The following is a 20,497-nucleotide window of genomic DNA, read 5'->3' as shown; positions in this document are numbered from 1 at the left end:
GCTGACGATTATGAAGTTGCTTTTTGTAGGGTTGAGAACTGTTTGGTATGGTTGGCAAAGGGCCTTTGGATGAAATCCAAGGCAGCATCGGCAACAGGTGAGGTGTTTGAGGAGGGAAGGATTCTTTTAAGGTTTGCAGAAGTTTAAAAACTTGCTCTTAAGCCTTCCTTCTAAGCTATTCTCATATGGAAAGACTCCTGTAGTAACCCTAGTTTTTATAAACTGGTATTCAAGGCTATCATCTAGGCTGTAAGGATCCATGGCATTCCATAAACTTAGGATAGTAATTGCAGCGTTGTCTAGTGCTGCAGGAACAGCATAGATTCTGTAGGAGAAAATAAGATCCACATTCAGCGGGATTTCTGTTTTCTTGCCTGTTATTTTTTATGCTTGGATTAGGAACGGTATACAGAAATTCCATTTTACAATCTTGAAAGAGCCATGCTGGTTTATTTGTCTATTGAGGTTTACATGTGTAGGGTATTATCCTGGGATCTGTGAAATCTGTTCTTCAGCTTGCTGGAGCGTTTTGCCTACATTCCCAGAAGGGAATTACAAAGCAGCATCGCGGCCTGTCACAGGGCTCCTCAGGCAGGAACTGTGCTGCACAGAGCACCTCAGCCAGCCACAGCACCCCGAGTTCTACAGTCATCCTTGTCCTAGAGGCTTCCTACTCAACACAACCATCTGTGAGGGAAGTCACTCCTGTTGAGAGTGTAGATTGAGCCTTTTAAGTTTTACATTGGCGCCTAAAGCCACTGATGCGCTGTTTCTCTGTGGTACTTTTGATAATAGTTGTGTAGAACAGGTGGAGGGTTGGATTCACGTGCCCCACAGGAGCCAGAAGCAGTTAGCAGTATGAAAAAAAAGTAGGTTTTTGTCCCGGTGTGGTTGTCGTACGTGGTTGTCTTTGTGCTACTGCCAGAAAGGTGTTCGACCCCTGACTAAATAACACCTGCTCGGCGCCCAGGGCTGCTGTTACCGCCGGCTCTGCACGCCAACGCCGCAGCGCCAGAAGCGGCTGCCAGCCCCCGGGGCTCTCTTTGCACCCGGGGCGGGAGGAGACCCCCCCCGGCGGCACAGACCTCTGGGCCCGCCTCACGGGGAGCTCCTGCCCGCAGAGCGCGGCCGGGCCGCGCGGTGGAGCCCCGCGCTCCCCTCAGCCGTGCCCCGGAGCCTCGCGGGGTCCCCTCAGCCAGGCGATGGAGGCGGCGGAGCCCCCCGGTTCTCTCAGCCCGCCTCAGCGCAGGGAGAGCCCGCCCGCGCGGCGGGACGGACCAAAGCCCCCAAGGCACTGGGGGAGGCCGGAGAGATCCCCCCGCCCCGAGCAGGGGAATGGATGGTCCCGGCAGCGCGCCCCGCCCCGGGAGTGCCGTCATAGTGGCCGCCCGCCAATGGGAGAGCGGCATCCTGCCGCCTGGAGGTGTGACCCCGCCCCCTGCCCCCCCATCGACAGCGCGGGGGCGAGGGAGCCCCGCGCGCCACCGACCCCTCCCGCCCCCGAGACTGTTTGTCCTAGCACGTGCGGCGCGTCACGTGATGGGGCGGGAGCCCGGCCCCACACCGCCTCCAATAGGGAGCGGAAGTTCCGGTATCTATGGTTCGAGGGGGGAAAGAGTGTCCTTCCTTCTCTATGGTCCCCCTGGCACCGCGGGGCCGACGGGAGGCTGGCGGACTATGTACATTTTTCCCTCATTACCTCACAAGCAGGGAGGAGGCTGCCGGGATAGCGGAGGACCTTCCCTCGGCCTCGCTCCAGTCCTCCAGCTCCCCTCACTGCCCGGCGGCCCCGGGCAGCCCGGCTCCCGGCCCGGCTGCGGCGGGTCCTGCCCCCTCTCCCGCCCGCCGGGCCCGCTTCTCTGGGGAGCCTCGCCCAGGCCCATGGCTCCATGAGGCGGGAGAAGGAGGCGGCGGCGGCGGCGGGGCAGCAGCGGCGGCGGCGGCTGGGCTGAGGCGGAGGAGAAGCCGCGTCCGGCCCGGGACGGGTGCAGGAGGTGGGCGAGCCCCGGGGGGGAGGAGGGCAACGGGAGGCGGCGGCGGGAGCCCCGCCCGCCCGCCCCGGCGGTGCGGAGGGGGGCACCGGGGGGGGGGGGGGCTCCGGCTCCCTGGCGCCCCCTGGCGGCCGCGGTTCTGCCCCGCTGTGGGGCGGGGGCTGCGCCCTCGGGGGAGGGGGCGCCGGGATGTCCCCGGGGCCGGCGGGACCCCCGCACACGCCGCCGGAAAGTTTGTGCCCGAGCGCGGCGGGTGTCCCGCGGCGGGGCCCGGCGGTCCGCGGGCGGGGGGCAAGGGGCGGGCCGGGGGGCGGCGGGGCCCGGCCCGGGCGGGAAGGTGCGCGCTGGGGCCCGCGGCGGAGCCGGGGGCTGCCCCGCTCCCTGTGCGCCGCCCCGCTGCCCCGGCCGGGCGGGTTCCGCGGGCTCCGCCGCCCCGGGCTTCCCGCTGCCGGGGCCGGGGCCCTGGGCCGGGCCTCCGCCGGGCCGTCAGGCCGCCTGTGTCAGGGCCTGCTGCCGGCCGCGGGGGGGTCCTGCAGGTCCCTTCTCTGCCCCTACCACGGCTCCGGTTGAAAATGGAGAGTTGTGGGTTCACCTAACTAACTAACTAATTAAATAAATCACTTTCCCCCTGACCGCCTGGCTCTCAGCGATCACTTTAAGCCTACCCTGCCCAGCGGCTTGCTGCGCTGCAGTTGGGAACTTTTCATGGGCACTGAAAAGATTACACGTCGACTTTGTGAAAGTTGTGCTTTTCTTTTTCCTGGTTTTGCTGTTTGTTGGAGGTTTTTTTGGTTTTAATTGCAAAGGTAGAGCTCAAAGGAAAAAAGGTAATTTTCATGAGGTCTTGTAAATTGTTTCCTTATGGAGATCATCCTTCTAAAACCTGGAGGTGCGGAGTCCCAGCCGGAGTAAGTGCTGCAGGTGAACATCTTTTGCGTTGAGGTGAACACCTCTGGAAACGTTTTATACCAGTTCTGGTTCAGTTCGGGATCCTGCGCCTCTTACAATGGCTGACGAAACTTCACAGATAAAGTTTGTGTTGTTTGGGAGTGCAGAGGAGGCTTTAGGGGAGCTGTCACACTGCGGAGCTCAGTGTGTGTGGCACCCACCGTTCTGGGGATGTGCTGCCAGTTTGGCTGTTGGTTAAGCTGGAAGGATGCTCAGGGGATTAATGTAAGTAGCCTGGTGCTCACAAGAGCCGAGTGTGACTTCCATTTCTCTGTGGTGTTCTCAGTGGCTTAGGTCTCTGTGCTTTTAGCCCCATTTGACAGACAGGGGCCTGTTTTTCCCTCCCGTTGTGTGTTTAGATCTCACGGTGAGGATGGTGTTACACTTACTTAAGTTCCTACTATTGACGTGTGGTCCTTGCGTATCGTCTTCATTCACTTCCGTCTGCATAGGCTTTCCTCCCTGTGTTTGTTCCACTCCTTGGGATACAGGAGCTAGCATTCTCTTCATTGCAAGCAAAGCCCTGGTCTGGTTTTTGGTTTGTGTTTTTTTAATACCGTATCTGTTTCTTGCCATTATCGCTTCGCTCTGCTCACAGTGCGTGCTGCCTTCAGCTCTTCCTCTCCTGCGTATCCTCACTGTGCGCCCTGCATGTTTATTTACGAGCACTGTTGATATACTTAATCCTGGAAAGTAAATGCAGATTCTAGTTCATGGGGTCTGGAAAATAGTCTGTTGTTTAGAAAATGGTGGTTTCATGCTTGTAGCTTCTCTTTGCGTCTTGCTTAGGCTAGTGCTAAATCAAGGGCAGCACCCCTGGGAGTCCAGCCCTGGTGGTGTCCTTCAGAGTCGTTGTCACTCTTATTTGAGAATGGGGGAGATGCGCTTATGGTTTTTCAGTAGCTTGTTTGCTGTTGGTGCAGACTTTGGCTGAGGGGGGACGGGTGATCCGGAGAAGTAGTTGATGGGGTGTATCTGTAGTCCAAAGTCTTTTTTAATTCTGTTCTTGTACAGTTTCATTCCCTTTATGGGAAGGCTGGTTAGGCGGGTGCGTGTACATGTGTGATGAGCCACCTATTAAAGTGTTCGGTACACCTCACCAATAACTTTAAAATTAGTGTGATTTCATGCATGTTGTGTACACTCTCAATTTACCTGTGAAAACACCCATTCTGCTTGCTGAACTGGCTTTAGTTCTGTACTTAGTTGCATGTGGCAAGGGTTTTCTTCCTCTTTTTGTTGCAAAAGCAAACCTCTCTGACACTTAGCAGAAGCAAGGAAAGGAAGCAGCTGTTGGTTTTTCACCTGTAACTGTTTTGTATTGCTTCCCCCTGCCCCCTCCTTGCCAGGGTTCTGCAGTGCTCCAGGCAGCGAGTTTTGAAGCAGGATGGGAAAAAGACGCTGTGTTCCTCCACTTGAGCCCAAGCTGGCGGCTGGCTGTTGTGGGGTAAAGAAGCCCAAATTGTCTGGGAGTGGAACGCACAGTCATGGGAATCAGGCCACAACTGTACCAGGCTCCAGTTCAGGTCCTCTTCAGAACCACCAGCATACAGATGGGAATAATGGAAGGGAGAACGTATCTGACTTGACTTTGGGCCCAGGAAATTCTCCAATTACTCGAATGAATCCCACTTCAGGAGCTCTGAGCCCACTTACTCGGCCCAATGGAACTGCCAACAGCACCAAGAACCTGGTGGTGACAGCGGAGATGTGCTGCTACTGCTTTGATGTACTCTACTGTCATCTCTATGGTTTCCCTCAGCCACGACTTCCTCGATTTACCAATGACCCCTAGTGAGTAAATCCGTGTTTGGGAGGAAAGCTGAGAAACCAGCACCCAGAGCTGTGGTTTGGCTGGGGAGGGATGAGGGGTTTCCTCTGGGGAATGGGGAAGCCGGTCTAGCAGGGAGGAAGGGGGGCGTTCTGCTGCTTGCTTTGTCTACCAGAAACAAAAAATGATGCGCTGTAAATGCACAGTAGAAGAGTAAAAATATTCTGTTACATTTGTTGGTGGAGATGAATGGAGCTTTGAAGAGCAGCCTTCGAGGGAGAACATGCTTAGCTCTACAGAAAGAGAGCTAGGCAAAATAAGAGGAAGTGTGGTGGTGCTTCAGCTCTCGGTCTGATGTGTTGAGTGAGATGTTGAATACTTTACCACGGGGGTGCACACCTGCTTCATGGTAACGTTCTGTTAAAGTTTGCTCCCTTTCTTGTGAGTAGGTTCCTCTGCAAAAAATCAACTGCGCTGTGCCTCCCATAAAATTGTACTAAAAGAGTGAGTGAAACTGAAATTAGAAGTTTCACAAAACGGTACAATAATGCCATTAATTTGAAGAGATCCTGCTTCTGCTGTGAGGCTCTAACTTGGTGAGGGGACAAGGGGAGGGACTTCCTTCTGCGAAGGAAATGGAAAGGGAATAAAGAAGTTGAAGCAAGTTTCTGGCTTATCCAGAAACACATGCTGAGCTGCTGAGAATTGGACAAGGACACTCACAAGGGTGTTCAGCTGTCAGCGTTAATGGATTTAGTAGGGAGGGGAACCAAAAATTTGCCCATTCTAGAACTGAAAAACTGTGTTGCACAGATACGCTAGTTGGGCGATACTGGGAGAAACGGAGAGTTAACTTTCAAGGACGATACCAAGGTTAAGAAGAAAGGAAATGAGTATGAGAAGAAGTGAGGAGAAGGATTTATGAAGGTGTTTCGCTTTGGTGAGATTTAGCTAATGTTTGTCTGAAGGTTGAATGTGTAGGTGTGGAAATGTTAATGTTGTTAAAATGTTTGGTGGAAGAATTATATGGAAGAGATCAATGACAGATTGACGCTCCTCCAGGGGCCACCTCCAGAACAATAGATAAAATAAAAAGTTGTTGACATCCTTAATGTAAGATAATGAATTTTAAATTGATGTAAAGGAACAATGGCTTAAACAGGTCAAGGACTTCTTTCATGTAATGAATGTCTCCCCACCTTATTGGCTGTCAGTGTAGATGTAGGTTGTGCTTCCATGCAGTTATTATCCGAGCAGGATTATGGATATGTATTCGGAATGCTACCGCAGAGTAAATTGTTTAATATTGCAAATACAAGTGAATGGGGAAATACTGTGGACTAGAATGTAGAATAGTTCCAGGTGCTCCCCAAACTGAAATATTTCTGCTATTGTTTTTCATACCTAAGCTAACTGGGCTCCTTTTAGAAAATGATACAGTAGTCTGCTTATTATTTTGTCACTTGAAATGCAAAGGGATTTTCTTGTTGCTATTCTGTTCTTAAATCAGTAAGAGAGATTATTTTATACAGCTTCATTATTTTGGTGTTAAAGGAGATTCCTAGCTGGATTTTGTTGCTGTTTCTATTGATTAGTTTCAAAAAGGGTATTCTTTCAGGACTATCAGCTGTTTGAATTTTATGCCCAAATTTGAAAAGTTAAAAATCATTCACTGGGCATTTCTGTGCTGATAATTTAAAAGTCTTTTAGATCAGCACTCCAAAGAAAAAAACAGCTCTTCTCTTTTCTCCCCCTGCAGGCAAATGCCTACCTGAATTTTCTTGTGTTTCAGTATTTATGCTGTTGCTTCTAGCAAGTAGTTGCATGTACCCCCAGGGAAGAGCATGGGGGTTGCTCTGTGGTGGAGCCACACCCGGGGATGAGCTGGCACACTTGAGACAGTAACATAATGAACTTCAAGCCAAATATTATAACAGTAAGCAAAGTAACGATACATAAGTAATTTGCATTGTTATCCTTTGTAACATAATTAACGTCAGCGTAAGAGATCTTTGAATGAAACAAAGGTATATTCCAGAAGTCTCTCTGGACAGACAGAAAAGTAGATGGAAGGAATAGAAAGATGCACAGGTTTGTCCCAACCTATTTCTCAGATAACGTATCTTGTAAATTGGCGCTGAACCCTGAGGTGTAGATAGCAGTAGCCATGAAGGTCAGGAATCTGCATTAACAGTGTAATAGCATAAAAGTTACACGGTTATGGCTTGAAAACAATTGTAAATTCCAGTTCTCAACTTAAGAAGATACACATACGGACAACAGTCTTGGTGGTAATTATGGAGCTGGTAGATACTTGTGGAGTAAGAGAACCTTACTTATGTGTTAGCAGTGATGTTAACAAATCAGTGTAGAGAAGGTGGCATTGCGAGACACATAGTTATGTTTGAATTAACTTGGTAAAGGAAGAAACTATCCCCTTTGCTATTCAGGTTACTGGAAAAAAATTACAGTTTTGAACCTGTATGACTGCAAATTGTCAATTGGTTACTTCTTCCGCTTTTGTACTTCAGTCTTTGCTTCTTTTAATGCTAGGTATTACAAACTGGTACTACAACTACACCATGCAAGTTTCATGTTGCTGTGCAAGACAATAAGATACTTGCATCATGAAATCTGTACTGTAACAGGTTTTCTCCTAGTACAAGCTAAATTCTGATTTGAACAAACTATGTTTTGCTACTTTAAAATTCCCTTTGTAGTTGCAATTGGAGAAGCTAGTTTGTAGTTGCTGAAATTTCCCTCTCAGCCTAGCAAACCCTCATCAAACACACCTAGGTAGGATGTTGTGGCTGTGGGAGAAATTATTGCCGTAATACGCTAAGGATACATAACTGCAAAGTACTGGTCAGTGCTCTTGGGTGAAAAGGGATAAAAGATTGTTGTGACTTTTCTCAGTACATCTTGGAAATACACTGCTCAAAGGGGGACTATGGAACAACTGACTTACTGTCAGCTGCACCTGCAATTTGCTAAGTGCATTTATTGTTCAGATACAGAAACAATATCTTTTCTGCAGTAAAAAACTTTATAATGGTGACATTTTATATACTTGTACAAAATCATATATTTTTTTATGCCTCAGTTGTTATGACCACAGTGAAAAATTGTTTAGAATGTGCTTTAAGAGATTTTAAGATATGAAAGCCTTCTGAATGTAATTATCCTGTCCTTTCTGGTAATATCTCTTCTATTATAGCTGCAGAAAGCTGTGTCACAGCTCAGTGGAAACTTTTTTTTTTTAAGGAGAAAGAGGTGAATTGGAAATGTAAACCTGTAATTTGCATCGGAGAAGCAAATTACTTCATTTGTATTCTGTCAGTGATGCTTTTCATTTTCTCCCTTCTCTATTCTGTTTGGTGTGAGTATCATATGGGCTAAATAATGGTTTCAAAACTTTTCTTAGATTTAGCTAAATTTCCACTGAGCCTGTGACAATAATGTTTGTCAGAAATCTCCTTTGCAAGTTTAGTGTCTTTTTTTTTTTTATAAGTTTTCTAATGTGTTTTCTTATGCTCTGTTTCTGTTTTCTGTTCCAACATACAGTAGCTAGATGGAAGTGTAGAGGAATGATATCCTGCAAGTGCCTTGAACTATTGTTGGAAAACTAGAACAGTAAATCGTCAGTCTTCATCAAGCAACCATAAGGTGGCTGATGGTTCTGGAAGAATGTTTCAGCTTCCTCTGTGGGCAAAGTACTTCACAATTATCACTTAAAGGCTATTTGCTGTTTTGGGTAGTACTTCTGCCATTGGTCACAGCTGGTAACTAGATCCTGAGTGATGGATTTATGCTGTGATAGTGTTTTTAATTCCATTATTGCTCTGAGGAACATCACTGGGCATTGCTTTATCACTACAATTTAAATTATGTTCTCACTGCTTAGACATGAGAAGCTCTGTTGCCTTTACTGGAGGAGTCACCGTTGCTCCATGCTGGGTTTGTTGTCCAAACAGAATATCTTAGTATTTTTATAAATGTTTGCTGCAAAGATACATTGCTTAAAAGATCTTCAAGAGTTTGAGGAAAGTGAGCGTCTGAGCTCTGTTGTAGAAGCAGTTATTCTGTCTTCATGTTTTAGAACTCCTGTCAATGTTTGTTTAATCTCAGAAAATTATTTTCTTAACACTGCATGTTTTCTCTCATATTACTTATCTTTTAAAGTTCAATAGAAATCCACAGACTGATGTTTGGAATCGCTGATGACTAACTTTTTCATTTATGCTTGGGTTCAAAGTGACCACATCTTGTATTTAGTACTCTGTAATCTGAAGAAGTAAGATCATTCATCCTGTTTTTATAATTAGATCAGCAGCATCAGTTGCCTTGCAAAATTTTCCAGATGTTCTGACATTCTTGTAGAGCTGCAGCCACCACTGTCCTTTCTTTACTGTTTCTCTCTACAGCTGTTTGCAGTTTCACTCACTTGAATTTTTTGCATTTAATACTGGTAGTCGTTTTTACCTGTTTACCTCTTCACAGAGCTCTTCCGAATACTGTTGTTCTGAACTTCTTGTTCTTTGAGGCTTACTCATGGCTCCTAGTTTAACAGATTGCAATGAGCCTGCTGAATTTGAGACTCTGCTGTTATGCCTGTAAATTCATGAGAGTAGACAGGAAAATGGAAATACATGTGATGTTTGAGTAGGAACAATACAGTGATTTAGAAATATGTTCAACAGGAGAGAATATGTGTAAATATAAATCAAATGTAAGGTAAGCAAAAGATGTGAACATAAACTGTTTGAGCACTAGGGACAGACCCGGAAGTCGGATCCCCACAAGTCAGATCCCCATGGAAATAGCAGGGAAACAAAACCTAGGCTTGCTTTTTATCCCTTTAAAAAAATATAAAAGCTTTTATTGCAAACCTGAATTATAGATGATTTGCAGAATGCTTGGGGATCTTTCATGTTCAATGGTACTATAAATAAGTAATCTTTTTTGCTTTGCTTATATTAATTTCTATATGGGTTGTCGCATAAACTAGTGGATGCTGCTAGGCGAGGCCGTTGCTCACAGAAGTGATCCGTGGGGTCAAGTAACCGTAACAGTCATTAGAAGACAGCCAGGAAGGTGTTGGTGGAGGGCTTACAGAGTGCTGGTGGAGAGAAAGGAGTAAGCTGAAAGGGTGGGGGAAATGTTGGGGGTTGTATTTGGGGGGGTGTGGGTGCAGGGTGTGAAAGCGTGCGTATTGGGGTTTCTTAGAGGGAGAGAAAGCAAGTGCACAGATATGTGCCTTTTTAAACCTTGTTAGTCTCCCCTTTAGCAACCAAATATCTCTAGAGGCTGGAGTGTTTATCTTTTTTGCCTTTTCAGTCCACTCTTTGTGACGTGGAAGACGGGGCGAGACAAGCGGCTTCGTGGCTGCATTGGGACCTTTTCAGCCATGAATCTTCACTCAGGACTCAGGGAATACACATTAACCAGGTAATTACGTTGAAAATGAAGTAAATCTGAAATTAATTTGCTGAAGATCTATAAGGATTCAAGGTTAAGATGTTGGATCAACATGGTTACATTTAATATGCTTCACAATGAAAGAAACCTGAAAAATGTAAGATAGCTAGAGTGAGGTAACGTATCAGGATTTAGTGGAACATCTTAGCAACCAGTGAATTTTGGTTGACATTTTAAAGCTAACATCAAATCTAGCTTGCATACTAACAGTTTTGACATCTTGTGTAGCACATAACCTCCCTCCAGATGCAGTAAGTGGAGGACAGCATCAGGAAGCTTGCACTAGTATTTGCATATTACAGTTCATTAGATTAGGAAGAGATGCAAATCACTTTCTCTGCAGTAGCAAAGGGAAACATGCTTCACAGAGGCATAATCAAAAAGGGAATAATTGAGCATCAGACACTTTAATTTGGTGCTTGTTTTAGGCAATATATCTTCTCCTTCCTTCAGTGCACTTAAGGACAGCCGATTTCCCCCCCTGACCCGCGAGGAGCTGCCCAAACTCTTCTGCTCTGTCTCCCTCCTCACTAACTTTGAGGATGCCAGTGACTACCTGGACTGGGAGGTGAGAACAGGTGCATTTGGAACTCTGCATCACTCTCTCGTTCCGTTCGGGTTCGGGTTAGTACATGGTGATGTGTCTCCTTCATTATAGGGGTGTACGGGGATAGAAGAAACTGGGACTAGAAGAAATGGGGCTGGAAAACTAGAAGGGAGGAAGAGGACGGGCTATCAGTATGCTTTTGGTTGGGAGGGGATCTGAATGGGAATAAAAAAAGACATTGAAGTGTTTTATGGATTTGGCCCAATGGACTTAAAACCCTGGGAAGTATTTTGATACTGTGAACAGAAACCAGGAATAAAAAGTAGTTGAGACCAAAGGTATTAATCTTTCCTTAGGACCTTGTATGTGGAAGTGTATTTAGTTCAAGAAGGATTAAGTAGACTTTTGTGCATGGGCTATTTTAGGCGTAACTCTTGTTGTAGAGTTATGTAGAGATGTTGTCTGTCTTGCCCAATGTAAGAGATGGAAAACTGTCAGACTTCTGACAAACTTCAGGAGAAGTGGTGGGGAGACTGGTTAGGCTCTTCTGGGAAAGGTGGCAGAGGTCCTTCATGCTGCCGAGAGAGCAACTCGTGAGGCCTGCCTGGCAAGGACAGGGAGTGGGGAAGAGAATGGCCTTATCCAGGCAAAAGCCAAACTGGCCAGAGAGAGAGAGAGAGATACAGTGTTGTGGGAATGACGACTCTGTCGCAGGCTCAGTGCCAGCAAACACCTCTTATTTGGCTATTCATTTCCATCTATAGGTTGGGATCCATGGGATCAGAATAGAGTTCATCAATGAGAAAGGTGTCAAACGCACAGCCACGTATTTACCTGAGGTTGCTAAGGAACAAGGTGGGTTTGAGATGGCAGCTAAACATGTCAACACGTGGTGTCACAGGACTGGGTAACATAAATCTGTGGATTTTGGGTTTGGATTGCAATGCTATCCTCATAGTAGTGCCATGGAGCCACCAGGCTTAATCTGGATAAATGACACCTGATACAGCTGCTGCTGGGTTTTCATCTGGCCTTTTTCTCATCCCACATCTGTGCACAGCTGTATCTTAGCGTAAAAATGTTTTAGGGCTTAAGAAATAGAGGATCTCAAAGTATGGATCTTCCAGCTTCATTCAGCATTGCATCTTTCCTCTTCTATGTTTCTCCCACCAACTAGGATAACTGCAGGCTGCACAGCACCAACAGGAGAGTCCCTTTCCTCCTCATTCTTGCTAAAGTAGCGTCCTCCAGATGAGGGCAGGAAACAGGGCCCCTCTGGAGTACACTTACCACTCAAATATAGTAGCGGTCACCATGGTAACTGCTCAAAATATTGCCTCCTTTCCTCCACCTAGCAGAGTGGAGTGGTCGCATCCTCCTGGCTCTGGGGCAAAAGACTAAGGTAGGAATTTTAACTCTGATCTCTCACATAGCAGTGCACTGTGCTATCGCTAGAGCATCAGGTTGATCCCAGTTTGTCTATGTCAAGAGCTAAGTATTATTTTAAGACTTAGGGAGCTAAACTTGAGTGGCACGTGATAGAACAGTTTGGGGTCCCTGCAACAGAAGCAAGGCACAGACCTTTATAAGGAAAGAGATCATCTAGAAAACGGAATTACTGTTTTATAGACCAGTTCCAATATGAGATAAAAGGGGTTGGCATGTGCAGATAGTGTGCATGCATAAGACCGTGTGTGTCCAGTTCAACGCTGGTATTTCTAAAGCTCAAAGCTTCCTGTTTAGTGGTTTGCTTTTCTAGAGGCCTTTTAATGCATCTCTTACGTTTTTGAAACACCATTTTTATATAGAAAAATTTCCCTTGCTTCTGTTTTTCAATAGACTGGGATCAGATCCAGACCATAGACTCCTTACTCAGGAAAGGTGGCTTTAAGGCTCCGATTACCAATGATTTTAGGAAAACGATTAAACTCACCAGGTAAGTCAATATATTTGTCATCTTTTAATTTTACTTTATAGTGTTGTGTAGGTAATTTGAAGTATTTGTGCTAGATGTAAGTCTTTGTGACTCTTGCAGATGAGAGATGTAGTCTGAAAGACAAAATCATAAACACCACCTGTTAGGCATATAGCATACATGAAATGAAGCACAGTGTGTTTGGTCCACGCAGGACCGAAGTTAGTATTTTCTAAGAGAAGTGCCACTGGCTTTAATGCAGTCTTCCACATGAAAAATCAAAGGAAGCAGAAACTTTGAAAGTTGTAAAGATACAGAAAAATCCCCTTTTTAATGGACTTCCTTTTCTCAGTGTGCTTATCTGTGGACGGTGTAGCAATTAGGAGGTGACAGCTGTCTTAAAACCAAAACACACTCACATTTGGCTGGTTTTCAGAATTTGCTTGCTTTTCTATACCCTCAGCTGTCCTATTGGTTTCAGCTCCCTTTGTATTAGTAAAAATTGGGACATTCTGATTTTGTATAGAAACACTAATTTATCAGGTCGTTCCTTACCTCTGGAGAAATGAGGTGGGTTGTGCAGAGGTGGTGTTTTTTTAACAGAAGAGGACAGGATGAAGGCTTTCATTAAATGATCATTTTAATGAAAAAAACCTCATGTAACATGGACTTAGTGCAGTTCGCAATACTTTTCAGTTATCTGTTGTTTAGCATGCTTTAGAAGCACCTGGAGATCCCTGGTCTCTCAGAAGGGACTTCATGTTTTGCGAATTCTGATTGTACAACACGGACTTTATCATGTATATGCTATAATAAACCTTCCTTTACCGAGCTCTCCATCATTTTCTTTCGCTAGTCTTTGAAATGTGAAGATAACCACAGAAGTAAATTATGGTGAAATACTGGTTATTTAGTCTCTGAAACAGAGTCTTCTTCCAGCTAACTTTTCACGCCCTTTTTTTTCTCCCCGCAGCAAGTGGATAAAAAGGATACAAACTGATCATTTATTTCTTGCACGCTACTTCAGGAGTCCCCTTAATTATGATCACCTTGAACAGGGCTCAACCTCTGGGACACTGATGCTAAGTTATTCAGACAGTATCAAACCAAGTAGTTTATGAAGTTAGTGGGTTCCTGTTGGTCGTTACTGGCTGTGAGCTAAAAGATGATCTGGGATGAACGTTTTAATGACTAGTGTCCGTTGATATTGTATAGTCTGTTTATGTTACTTTTTTCTTACGCTATTCCTGTAGGTACCGCAGTGAGAAGGTGACAATCAGTTATGCAGAATACATGGCTTCCCGTCAGCATTGTTTCCAGAATGGCACTCTTCATGCCCCCCCCCTCTACAATCATTACTCCTGACACACGGCTGCATGACCAGTCCCACTCCCCAGTTGCTGCCAACGGCTACGACATCATTGGGGCAGATGCCTCCTCTTCCTGGTCCAGTTACTTCTATTACTGCACCATTTTATGATGCTAGCTTCCGTTGCCAAGTCTGCCTTCCAGCTGACCTGGGGGGAGGATGAGAGCATGACAGAACTTCAGGGGCCCAAGCCTTATCTCAGCCTTCCCTCTGAACGGGGGTTCAGTTGGATTGGGGCTCCATGCCTACGAACTGTCACGAGGTGCAGAAGACCTCTAGGAGTGAAAGTGCCACTTTGGACTGATCCGTTCTTGTGTGTTACCAACACTCTGGAAACTTGAGTTGTTTGTTATGGAAGCCCCCCAGATCAAGTAGGAGCATTCCCCTGGCAGCCTGGGCAACGGAGTCCAACAAAACATTTTTTAGGTTCTTTTTAATTTTTTTTAACCTCTGGTATCTGTTGTGTACCGAGAGCTGATTGCAATCCCCACACATCACAGGCGGACATTATGATACTGGGGAGGGTTGAACATCTGGATAGCACCCGATCCTCACAGACAGAAAACACTTAAAGATGTGGAAAAAAACCATTGGATGGTATTGCGGATGAATCCATTATTTAAGTAAACCCTAGAAGGCTTTAATTATCAGATTCCACTGTAGGTTGGATTATCTAGAAATCCTCTTCGTTTACAGTTTTCTGGGTTTTTAGACCGTGCTTTGTAATGTAGCCTGCTATGAAATAGAATGCTGTTATGCCTGTAAGAGAGCAACATGGCACATGCTGTGTGTATGTGGAGGACAAGGTACTTCAGTGTCCTTGGGCAGTCTTCTCTGTTTTGTGTCCAAATGTTAGTCATGGAGCCTGATTGGATTAGGGATGGGGAGGGATTTGCAGGGCATTGACTGTAGTCATACAAGTGAGACTAGTGACTGAAATTTGTTTAACTTAAGCTAACAGTCTCGGGGACCTTCCTTTTGATAGGACAGCCACTTTCTCTGGTGTGACTACCGATCTTGAGAACTGTTGAGTATTCCAGTTTATAGCAGGCCTATGGAATAGAGCTGAGTAGTTTCACTGGTAAGTTATTCTCTTAATAGTTTAGTCATTACCACATCAAGGCAATGAGGGGGGAAACCTGTATTACCCAGACGGTGTGAAACTGATGCATTCTGTATTTCTTCTCCCATCACTGACGATGACAAGAAGTGCTGTCTTCTAAGAGGAAGTTATCCAGTTGTTATTCTGCAGCATTGTTGAGGGATGTCATGAACTAAATTATGACACTCGGTGAGGTCGCTGGACTTCAAAATGATGCAGTTCTGTGGGGGTTCTTGTTTTGTTTTCCAAGTTGCTGCAGGATCAGTAATGATCGGGAAATAAAATACAGGTGCATAGCAGAGTAATGGCTATGTGGTTGCATATTATCTTGCTTGCTTGTGTGTGGTAATGATGGCTTTTAAAATTGGCTGGTGTTTCAAGCCTGAAATTCTCTCCTGGCATGGCAGGGAATAGGGCTGCTAGGAAGCTCAGAACTGCATGCTGCTGCTCCTTCTGGGCCTAGAGAAGCAAACAGAACTGTGCAGTTTTGTTTCGTGTTGGTGTAACGTTCTCCTGCTGGAGGAGAGAGACGTGAGGGAAAGAAGGGGGTCCTGTTCTGGATAATGGTGCAATATTGACCCAGCTTTCCTCCTGCACTGGGTCGTTCTTATAAATGGCCACTTTTCCCTTGTGATGTTGTTGAAAAGCAATTGAAGACTAAGGGATTGTTTCATGATTTCCTGCTGCTGAGAATAAATCAGTCTTGTTACAAACTCGAGTGGTTTGTAATTACTCTCCCAGGTGCCGTGTAGTGATGGGGGAGGGTGGGGTCAGCTCTGGACATACCATTCACCTTCCAGCTGTCAAACAGTATGATACATAGGGCTACACTCATTACTGTTCCAAGTGTTCTATGTTAGAATTTAATTTCTAAAAGGTTTAAAAAAAGCAAAAAAATGGTGCTAAAACTTCACCCCTGAGCACGCTCAGTGAGACTGGTCATGCAGGCATATAGTGCCAGGCTTTTCAACAATACTGTTTCTTTTTGAAATGTTTGCCCTGTTCTGTGTCTTCAACAGTGTATAGTGTTTTCCTGATTTCGTTTTCTTTGAATACGGGATGGCTAAGGGGTGGGGTGGGGAGGGTTAGCTGTCATTTTTAAAGAACAGAATTTTAGGATTGAGTGACTTGGTTGGCTTAAGCCTGAAGTGGGCTAGATGGTTTGGGACTGGGGAAGCCTTATCCTCTCCTATTTCCATCTCCCCACTCAGTCTGTTTAAAAAAAAAAACAACAAAAAAACAAAAAAAAAACCAAACAGAAATGCCTCTAATTATGTACTGTGTTCTTGTCTTGTTGCAGTGAGAAGAGAAGCTAGCAAATCAGAAACACTGGTCTGCTGCCTAAGAAACAGGCCCTCTCAGCTTTAGTCCCATAAGGGCCCAGCTATAAAATCAAGTTGAAGTGTGTCAATAGTTAAGTTAGCTCAGAATACTGTATGACAAGGACAGGTGGTCTCAGGAAATAATCCCATTTCTAGATCATTACACGGCAGCTATGCGTAAGGATGAAAGAGGTGAACTGTGAGTTGCCTCGAGATGGAGGCAACCAAAATCAATTGATGGAAGAATTTCTCTGTGGTGACCTGGCTGGGACAGCAGGTTAGAACTACCACTTTCCAAAGCAAGTGGTACCTGGTTTGATCTGGATTTAACTCATCCTTAGAAGCAAGTGCCTTTTGGTCTAGAAGGGCTTATTCTCATGACAACCACAACTGAGAAATACTCTCACTGCAGTTATGAATTGTCTTTGTTTTACAGTAACTACAGGAGAATGTCTTTGATCACTGGAGTCTGTCAGTGTTGGAATGTTTCCACTGTGAGGTTCTTAATTTTTATTATTTTTTTTTTCATAATGTTCAACAGTCAATCTCAACTGAGGCCATTTCAGTTTGGGAACATTTTATGATCAAAATATCACATATCTACAATTTATCAAACAAAAAAACAACCTCTGTACGAAAATCTAAGAGTTCATTTTAACCTTTGCACAGAATAATTTGTTTTCATAGTACATAACAAACATCTGCAATCTTCACTGACTTAGTGCTCTTTTCTGTTTGTATTCTGGAAACTACATGTTGTTTTGTTGGTTGTTTTTTTTTTTTTGGTTAATTTATTTCCTTAAAGCAGGAGACCTCTTTTGACCTTCAGTGCAGAGATGTCAGACCAATTCTTTGTATTACACTTGGTTGCCTCCTACCTATATAATAACTTCTGAGTGTACATAATTGAACTCTATCCTCTAATGAAGTATTGTAGAGAATAAATCATAATGGATAAAGATTATTTGTACTGTCCTCTTTATATGGTCTCTTACAGCCTTTATGGGGGATGAGGTGAAATCTTTCTCATCTGGAAACAATACGCTACGTGTATAAATACCAAACCTATTAAATTATATTCAATGTTCAGAACCAGGGAGGTTGCCAGAATGGGATGACAGCAGTCTGGAAGCACAGGAATAGTTCAAGATAGGCTTACTAGGAGAAAGTGAGGAAAAATAGTGGGAAATCTAAAAACAAAGATTAAATTTGTTTCATTTATTAATGGCATAGCAACAAAGTGCCTTTGTATCCTGGAATAATGTTTACTTGACAAGAACTGTTAGTTGTCATGATGGTAAAATACATGAAGCACATATATACAGAATTTGGTATCGTACTGAAAATCCTGAATTTGTAAATCTGGCTTAAACTACCAAAATTGTTCTGTGTGTTTTTGTCTGTTAAAATGAACTAATGAAAACATATTATCTGTACTTCACAGGTTAGAGTCTTCGGGTGATCTAAAAGCTTTATTTGAGGAAAAAGAAACACCCATCTTCCTAGATTCTTTTTAAAGAATATTTCAATGTTTCCTTTGGGACAGGATCAATTGGTTTGTGTAGTAGTTTTGATATAAATACCTCACGCTTAAATGTTTTTTTTTCCATACGCATTCAGGTTATTGCTTATTTTTTACCTATGACAGATATATAGTTAAAGATCCTACATTTCCTCTTTGTGGTCCTTGAGAAGGGAAACCCTGGCTATCAATGAAGAACAGGCATAAGAGCCCCCAAAAAACCCCAACCAAACCAAGGGAGAGAGGTAGTTTTGACTCAAATACGGCTGAGAAGCTAGCTGACTTCAGTGCAACTACAAAGCAAAAACTTCTTTTCAGAAATAGGCTTCTGGGACTAGTAAAGCCTTAGAAGGTAAATCCCCATGCAGTGTGAGGAGTCAGTTGAGGAGGATTCCGTGGCTAACGTGATTTCCAGGTGACTTGTAAATTCTGCAGTTGACCATGTAACTAGCACCCACTGTTGTCATGTGCCCAGGTAAGTCTTGCAGCTTCTTTGTTGGCTGAATACAGTGACTTATTTGTATATTTTTATGGCATATGTTTTTCCTTGGTCTTTTTCTTTTAATTTCACACCGAATCGGTCAGACAAAAAAATCTCTGTCCGGTGTCTTTCATCAGGGGTTCTTTCAGGCGTGCTGTTTTCTGTAACTGCAGAAACACTCAGCTGCTCACCATCAAGATGAGGCCAGGCAGAAGGGTGTACATACGACTGCACACTGAAATAGTTCAATCCTGACTAAATGTAAACCAGGATAATTCTCCAGAAAAAACTTTCTTTGTTTTTACTTCTGTGTGAAATAAGAAGCTAAATGAATTGGTCATTTAGCACTTCCTTTTAAAAACAAATTACAGAAAGGTTAGGAGAAATTTCTACAAGATGCTTCAAAGGAAGAATACTTGAGTGTTTTTATTCTAAACACACACACACAAACCCCTTTCTGGGGATAAATTTTCTATTATAAGCTACCTAATTACGATGGAGAAATGTCACTTCTTGAAGATAAAAATTAAAACCGGAACACTTTCCCATGCAACTTCATAAATTAATATTTATACTGACCTATGTATTATGAGGATTGCTCTGACCTATGTATTATGAGGATTGCTCTCAAAATGAATTGTAGTACATGAAGCAGTAGGATAGAAAAGTTCCTAAACTGCTTTTCATGCTATCTAGAAAAACATGACCTGTGAATATGTTTTATGATCACTCCCAAAACACAGAAAGCCCAGAAGAGTATTGTTACCATGTTGCTTAAAATGAGTGTGTAACTCTACAAATTGACCAATATCCAGGTTACTGAACCATAATTTTTTTCCTTGTCTATAGTCAGATAGACTACTCTTATAATCAGACACATTATGTATTAGACAACCAGCTGATAGTATGTATACATGTCATTGTATATGTATTTAAAAACTTAACAGATCACGCAAGAGCCAGTTTTGCATTCAAAGGCTTATTGTGACTTTATTACTGGCTATTAATAGAACTTTATATTGCTCATACATGTTCATTCATGATAGTTTTGGATATATAATTTTAAAAGGAGTAAAAAAAAAAAAAAAAAAAGTAATGGTAAAATGGTATGAAAACCTAAACCTGAAAAGTTGTCTTTTTAAGGACACAGATGAGAAAGCATGCATGTCTTATGCAGTAACAGCTGTTACGGCACATGGTGTTCTGAGCAGGTAATGTTATCTCCCCAGGATCTACCCCTATCGCACGCTAGAAATGCTGATGACAATAAAAAGAGATTAAGGTTTTGGTATCCTCATCTTTTCACTTTTAATCCATCCTTTGCATACATTTTTTTTTTTAATTGGGCATTTTGATGCTCCACATAAAATACATACTTATTGCTAGAAAGCTTAAAACCTGCTAGGAAGGTAACGTTTCTTCTGCTGGCAAATTAGAGGAAAAGCATATTACAAAATATACTAATAATAGAACATCTTCATTATTCGTTCTCCTTACATTTTATTACACAGAGGTATTTAGCTAAGCTTTTTTTAAGATCTGTGTTGGTGCAATTAGTTGTTACAGTTTAAACTGCGGCAGTGTAGAAATTACCGTAGTAGATCTAACAATCCACTACCTAATAACGTGTCTCCAGCAAGGGTCAATATTTTTTGCCCTGGAATATAGAATACTAGGGACTCTGTTCACAACAAATTACATTTGGCCAAGTTTGTTTGTCTGTTTGAATCTGTTCATTTTAAGATATCACCAGTAAATATGCCTGAATCTTCCTATAGTCACTAACTTTATTTCAATCTAGCTCATTTTCTTTTTTATGCATATTTTTCAATTGAATTGATGAATGCTGAAAAAGTAATTAGTCAGGAAGAAGCCAGTGCGTTTGAAAAATAACAAAGAAAAAGTCAGGTACTCTGGTTTGTTGCAGTAGCTGAACAATATTTACTGTGGGGTTTTAGGTACATTTTTTACATTCTTAGAAAAAAAGGGGGGGGGGGGGGGGGGGGGGGGAGAAGTACCATTCAAGAATGTTCTTATTTGTCTCTTATTTA

The 20,497-nt window shown here is 43.8% G+C and overlaps 1 protein-coding gene across 4 annotated transcripts; it reads left to right on the top strand.

Annotated features, from left to right (window-relative positions):
- The first annotated feature begins 1,538 nt into the window (after positions 1-1,538).
- On the top strand, positions 1,539-17,404 carry AMMECR1L (AMMECR1 like). Of its 4 annotated transcripts, XR_008734379.1 has the most exons (8): positions 1,552-1,994; positions 4,289-4,733; positions 10,048-10,158; positions 10,642-10,756; positions 11,500-11,590; positions 12,575-12,671; positions 13,904-15,100; positions 16,422-17,404. XR_008734379.1 is itself a non-coding variant. In XM_055723282.1 (7 exons), exons 2-7 carry the CDS (start codon positions 4,327-4,329, stop codon positions 14,013-14,015), a joined length of 933 nt encoding a protein of 310 aa, XP_055579257.1. In that variant the 5' UTR covers positions 1,552-1,994; positions 4,289-4,326; the 3' UTR covers positions 14,016-17,404. The 4 variants fall into 4 exon arrangements, 2 of the variants coding, with proteins under 2 accessions (XP_055579257.1, XP_055579258.1); XR_008734380.1 differs by lacking the exon at positions 16,422-17,404 and having other exon boundaries at positions 1,539-1,994; positions 11,500-12,137; positions 13,904-13,944; XM_055723282.1 differs by having other exon boundaries at positions 13,904-17,404.
- Positions 17,405-20,497: the final 3,093 nt, after the last annotated feature.

Source organism: Falco cherrug, chromosome 11 (genome assembly GCF_023634085.1).
Source record: "Falco cherrug isolate bFalChe1 chromosome 11, bFalChe1.pri, whole genome shotgun sequence".
NCBI classification, from domain to species: domain Eukaryota; kingdom Metazoa; phylum Chordata; class Aves; order Falconiformes; family Falconidae; genus Falco; species Falco cherrug.
Note: the sequence above shows the minus strand (reverse complement) of the source record. Positions and strands in the feature narration are given on the sequence as shown.